This window comes from Schistocerca cancellata, chromosome 2 (assembly GCF_023864275.1).
Source record: "Schistocerca cancellata isolate TAMUIC-IGC-003103 chromosome 2, iqSchCanc2.1, whole genome shotgun sequence".
Taxonomy (NCBI): Eukaryota; Metazoa; Arthropoda; class Insecta; order Orthoptera; family Acrididae; genus Schistocerca; species Schistocerca cancellata.
The window spans coordinates 836,902,645-836,909,309 of record NC_064627.1 but is presented as its reverse complement, the minus strand read 5'-3'; the positions used below and the strand labels follow the sequence as shown (position 1 = coordinate 836,909,309).

General features: G+C 37.6%; 1 protein-coding gene across 1 annotated transcript in view; it reads right to left on the bottom strand.

Moving 5' to 3' along the window:
• Nucleotides 1-6,254: 6,254 nt before the first annotated feature.
• Nucleotides 6,255-6,665, bottom strand: part of LOC126162749 (39S ribosomal protein L2, mitochondrial) — a 38,209-nt gene continuing 37,798 nt past the window's right edge. Inside the window, exon 4 of the mRNA XM_049919431.1 lies at nt 6,255-6,569. Within this exon, the coding sequence (XP_049775388.1) occupies nt 6,361-6,569 (209 nt within the window). The 3' untranslated portion in view covers nt 6,255-6,360. The remainder of the gene's footprint in view (nt 6,570-6,665) is intronic.

Here is a 6,665-nt window from a genome sequence, read left to right as displayed (position 1 = left end):
TAGACAACCAAGCTGTCTGCGGCTTCCAGCTCAATTCCTAATTGTTGTGCTTTGTTTCATATTGACTGAACATTCTGGTATAATACCATTAAATAATTAAATTTACTTATTGTGAGCTTCTTCCATCCCTCTATTGAAAAATCCTTCAGATGGGAAGGAGACACTGTCTGTCTGCTCACACTGCTACATGCTAGTTCTTCTACAGTTGCTGGTACTGCTGCTGTTGATTCCTACCCTGCTTGTGGTAATGATACTACTCCCATCAACATTGTTCGTCTCCTTTTGTGCACTTCAATGTGTCCTGGATCTTCTGTTCCTACTGATTTTACATTCCTGCAGCTGTTGATGCTGACACCAATTCCTGTTCTGCCAATGTAATTAAAGCTGCCTCATTTGCAGCTGTTGCTTCTGTGGCATCTACATGTACAAGGGCAAGCTCATCTTCAATGGCCAGTTGCTGGTTACATTCTTGAGTGGATCCTCATCTGTCTGAGTGTTCTGTTGTCTCCAGTGGAACTGGATCATATATTTCTCTATTTATGTAAATAGTTTTCATTAACTCACCTTCCTCCCCCCTTTTTCTGCAACATATTTTATGCTGCATAAGTATCTTTGTTAAATAGTTGTCCCTTTCTCTATGTCTGTATAACAGTATAACATTCAGTTTTCAAGATTTTGAACTTGTTGCTTAATTTAATCTGGGATATTATACAGGTATGGTGTGCGTTCCTTTGGACATGCAGGCCGGAAAGAACACACACACACACACACACACACACACACACACACACACACACCACTTTGACCGACACATATGACCAAAGAAATTTCTGACTTTTTCTTCATATAACTCAATGGCAACAGATGAAAATTTGTGCCAGACCAGGATTCAAGCGGTCATCTTAATCGCTTTGGCTATCCAAGCAATCTTGTGTACCTCCTGATGCTTAAACCCAGTTCTTTCAAGCTATACCTTTGTTTACTCTACATGTTATAAGTCTATGATCACTTGAAATTTGAATGCAGTTTGAGACTGTCCCTTACAGAAGAATTCCTTTAAAGCAAAATCACAGGAAACAGAGTTACTGACCACTACTTACCTTCAGGATGTGAAATAAGTTCATCATGCCTACCATCCATTTTTGTAGCTGCATTTTGAATCACTACTCTATCTGAAACATGATTCCACACTGGAGAATAAACACTGGAATTAAAATTTGCATCCAGTTACCACTGAATAGTGCCTCAGAGATGAGGAGAGATCAATAACTGAGGATGTGCTATCTCATCTGAATTTACTAAACATCTAGGCTTTTGAGTACCCATGATGAGAGAGCTTCTTAAATAAATGCTAGCGAATTCTACACTAATAATGCCCTAAATTATCAGGAATGGAGAGAGATTAGAGCTAATGTCCTTCCAAAGACAAGGTAACACCATATTTTGCACACTGACACTTTTTTCTTCAGAAAATTGCCTCCAAAATTCAGTTGTGTCTTATACTCCAAAGTAGTACAAAAATGTCCAGTGTGTGATTTAAAATCCCCACCATTCTTAAAACTGTTGTGTATTTGATGCTGCAAGAAACCTGTCTCTATTTGACAATGTTGGATTCAACTGGCAGCTGCAGTGCACCGATGTGACAAACATGAGTTGCTGTGATTCACAAGTTTGCTAACACTGTCTCCCTTCCGACCCACAATCACAAACCGAGAACACTGTCTAACCTGTCAATCCTCATTGTAGTCTACGGTGACAGTAAATTTGAATTGAAAATGATTTGTGTTTTCGGTAACAGTACAATATTTTTGTTGGTAGCTAGTTTTGTAATGGAAAAAGTAAAAGGTATTCATATGATGCGGGCTATAAATTGAAAGTAATAGCATATGCATAAAAACTTGGAAACAGAGCAGCTGAGTGGCATTTCGACCCTCCACGAACAGAAAAGACCATTCGCGAGTGGCGGGCCAGTGAAGAAGAACTGAAAAAAGTGAGGAAGATTAAATGTGCAAATAGCTGACTGAACGCAAAATGGACAAAACTAGATGATGACATATTGAAATGGATTCAAGGACACCATCGAAATGGCATTGGAATTAATACAAAAATGTCTGAAATACATACTTGTGCTACAGTTGAACTTAACAGGCTTTAAAGGTGGAGTTGGTTGGTGCTACAGATTTATGAAGCATCATGGACTCAGAATGTGAATGAAACTCAAAAATCTCAGAAAATGGCATATGAGTCTGAAGAGAAAATATTATCTTTCCATCACTTTATTATTGAACATCGACAGAAAACCAGTGTTGAACTAAACCACAGAGTGAATAGCAACGAAGCCCCTCGGACATTTGATGTGCCGAGTAACACATCTTTTGCCATGAAAGGAACTAAAACTGTTGCTATAAAAACAACCAACAGAAATTCCAGGTAAGAATATCAACAATACAGGAAAAGACAGATTGATACATATCGTAAATAAGTCACATTAAGTTGCAAGCAGGCATAATTAAAAGACACAATTCTTTTAATTGTGCCTGTCTGCAACTTAACGTGTCTTCTTTACAGTACATAGCAATCTGTCTTTGCCTACATTGTTAACAATAAAAACAAGTGTACATGAAAAAATGCACTACAATGTTGTCCTTTCATTTTGTGCTGATGGTATTAAACTTAATCCACTGATCATTTTCAACCCCAAAACAATTCCACCAGATGGTATTGTTCAGATACATGACAAAAGTTGGATGGATGAGGCTGGTAAGAAATTATGGTTTAACAGAATGTGGGAGAGAAGGAAAGCTGCTTTTTGAAGGAATTTCGCTTCTAGTGCTGGATCAGTTTAGTAGCCATTTGAAAAATTCTGTGAAAGAGAAATTGAGACAGGGAAATATACACCTTACTTATTCTGGGAGGACTTACTTCACGAATGCAACCTCTTCATGTCTCAATAAGTAAACCATTTGAAGTGTGTATGAGAGAGGAGTGGAACAAATGGATGATGGATGAAACCCAACATAAATTCACACTGAAGGGAGCTTTAAAACACTCTACCATCAAACAAGTGTGGCAGTGGATAAAACATTCATGGTCTAGAGAGAGAGAAGACATTATTGTTGAATCTTTCAAGAAATGTGGCATAAATAATGCTCTCGATGGCAGTGAAGACTGTCTTATGCATGAACAGGCCAATGATGATGATGAGGAGGAGGAGGAGGAAGAAGAAAGTTCACATGTCATTTTTCAGGGATTTTAAAAGTCAGTTTGGTTTTATATACTAAGACTTTTTTTAGCCTGGCTTTGCAGTCTAATAAGGAAAATGGTAAAAATGATTTTTTTTAAAAACTGCTTAAAAACTAAGGTGCCTCCTGTAGTCCATAGCATTTTATAGTCCGTAACATACAGTAAGTGATAGAGCACAAGCTTGGACATGAAAGGTAATTTTCTGTGGCATTTTCAAGAGAGCCATTCTTGTTTTAACCTACATCAACGAAAGAAAACCAAAATCAGTATGGTCAGATGGGGATTAGAGCCCCATTTCTCCCAAATGCCAGTCCAGCATGCCACTTCATTCACACTGAAGACTCAGAGTAGGAGAAGTGAGTGAGGGAATTTCTTAGTCAGGTGTCTCCCAGTCCATCATGAACATTATTATTTGTTGCCAGTTGCACAGTATGCTCTTAAATGGTGTACAGACTGGAACAGCAACAGCACATATGTCATTGATGAGAAGAAGAGCTGGCAACTAATTTGATTCCACAAGTATTACCATTCCACACTCAGCTCCAACACCAACAGGTAATCCTTCTGCAAATCCTACAATCCTTTGCCACAGTTTTATCAAAACTTTGGAATCACTATGTTATGTACTTATGCATGTGGTTCTTCCTACTGTTAGAAAGCATAGCTTCTCTACACGGTTCCTGCAACAATTCATGGAGTCCCTGCTTAGCTTATTTACAGAAAGGAGACAGAGATGGAACGAGTTTATTGTTCACCTCCCCCCCACCTCCTCGTCCTTAAATATAACTTACTGCTGTAGCCCCATTTAATGTGCCAAATATGCCCAGGGTTTTAACAGCAATAAAAATAGAATACATAAAATTTCCCTGAGCCCCTTGGATCCGACACCTGGATGGAATACATAGAGCAACACACTTACATATTTCAGTTGCATGCCAAATTCTTGGTATTTGTCACAACCACTGAAAGGAATAATATGTGAATTCAACAGCCTCTTTTCATTATGTATTTTACTATTGCAACTCTTTCCTATGCACACAATTTTTGCTGTTTAGTGCTTTCAGTGTCATGATAACCCTCCACTTCATAATGTTTTTTGTTGAAGTTAAAGAGGGTACATCATTCTATTATTGTGGCATATCCACAAGAGGTTAATACTTTCGGGAAAACATCTGCCACAACTAAACAAAACAGGAATTATACAATACCTTTCAAAGTACTTTAAGTGTGCATGTTTCTTCAAATGTGGTTTTGTTTATCTCCACAAAGATAAAAATATTCTAGTACCTTGTGCACCATTACACAGTTGGTTTTCATTTTATTATGTCCTTGCTTGGGCAGTCAAACCTTTTAGGTCCTGATTTTCCTGGGGATTTCAGCACTCTATGGCAGGTCATTGGAAGTGGTCATTGGAAGTCATTAGGAATATCAGATATTAAATTAACAGGGTGTATTTTAGTCCCACAAGTAGCCAGGAAAACACAATCTGTGCACTGCTTCTGTTAAATACTTTTTGCCTTTCCCTGTATTATAAAAGAAAGGATTGAAAAACAATTTAGGATTAACATCCAGCTAATGAGAAGATTACTAGAGACAGAATACAAGCTTTGATGGAGCAGAAAATCGGCTTCTGTCTTTTGCCAGGAAACATCCAAGCTTTCACATACAAATGCTAAAGAAAACAACATAAATACCTAAATCTTGGGGAAAGACTGGGATTTGAATCGTGTGAGGGGTGGTTCATACAGGTAAGGTGCTTCTCCATGTGCTACTATTAGATGTACCATGTGCTGGGGCCAGCTGCCTCCTTGCAGAATGTGCTCTCTCTAATTAGCTGTAAAATCCACAGTTGGTGTCAAAGATTCTGTCTCTGCAAGTCAATGATATATCACAGCGAAAGTCTGATGACTTGATTCCTTTGGTTTAGTACCATCACATGATACACTTCTAAGACCATGAACCTAAGTGTAGCCCTACATAAAAAATCACATCTAACAGCTCACAAAATGAATAGTGTGTCATCTTAAATAGATATAACTGTGTTACATGTTAAACATGGGTACAGTGTTAGACACTAAGGAACTACAAATTTACACATAAGGCGAATGTTAACATTTCATGGCATCAGCTCACCATCTGGATACACACAGTTCATTGCAGGTTGGCTTGTATCGATAACATCACTACAAATGTTCTTTTTCCCATGTTTTGGGACAAGGAACTCAGTCCCAAAGTTTATCCAAGTATTTTGACACTTCTGCACGAAATCATTCATCTGCAGTGAAAAGCAGATGAAGAGTTAGCTAGTCAGCAGCAAGCAATTTGAAATTGGTATGAGCTAGTATGCATATGCACTATTTAATGCTGAGATAGTGCTTTTTATAAACATTCAAAATAACATGCATAGTCTACAATGAAGATGAGACTGCTTTATGAAGAGAACACAACACAAAATCATGTAATCATCACTTTGCATGTACAGTAAAATGAAGAAATCTGCAGGGTAACCTACCAGCTACATGCCTGGAACTGATTTGCTAAATTATTTATTAAAGGTACAAACAGTGGTATCAAAATAAACAATTTCGTTTGTAAGAGCATACAGCTCACATAATCAGATGAATTCATGTTAATGAAGTAAACGTGTTTGGAACAAAAAAATAATCTAATCTAATCTAATCTAATCTGCTGTCATTAAGTATCTGCTGATGTCTTTTAGACAGTTCAGGCAAATTTGAAAAGTAAACATAATTATTTTCTCTTTGGTCACTGCTGCCCCTTTTGTTGTGCAGGTGAACTGATCTAGATCTAAGGATGTTACACATAACAGCATACAGATTATGAAGGGCATGATGCCACCAAGAGGTTGCAACTCATACACCATGAATTTTGTACAGAATCAGGCACATAATTTTTCAATTACAACCAGCAGCACAGCAATAGATCTGAGGCATTCTGGTTCCAGTCAGTTTCAAATGTTGGCATATTTCTATAATAAAAATACTACTATCTGTCATTTACTAATATATAAATATTTCAGTTTTTAATATTTCACAACCTGTACATTTATGTTGCTTATTATACACTTAAAAACTCTACAAAAGTACAATGCATAAACTAAGCAATATTCAGTGTCAGACGAATCGGAGTTGGAGGTTTCGGGGCAGCTTCTCCAATTACTCGGACTGGAGGCAGACGCCTTATCTTGCGACCATGACGTCCATCTTTCCTTTGCCATAGTCCAGATCGCGGTCTGTTTCCTAGTTCTCGATTTCTTGTTGCGCTTCCAATTGGAGTTTTTCCATGCATAACATTGGATAATCTACCTGTAAATAAAATACCAAACTGTAGCCTATAATTGCATACTAATCCTAACAAACAGAAATCTGAAGCACTGACATACAGTGATGATAAGGAAAAAG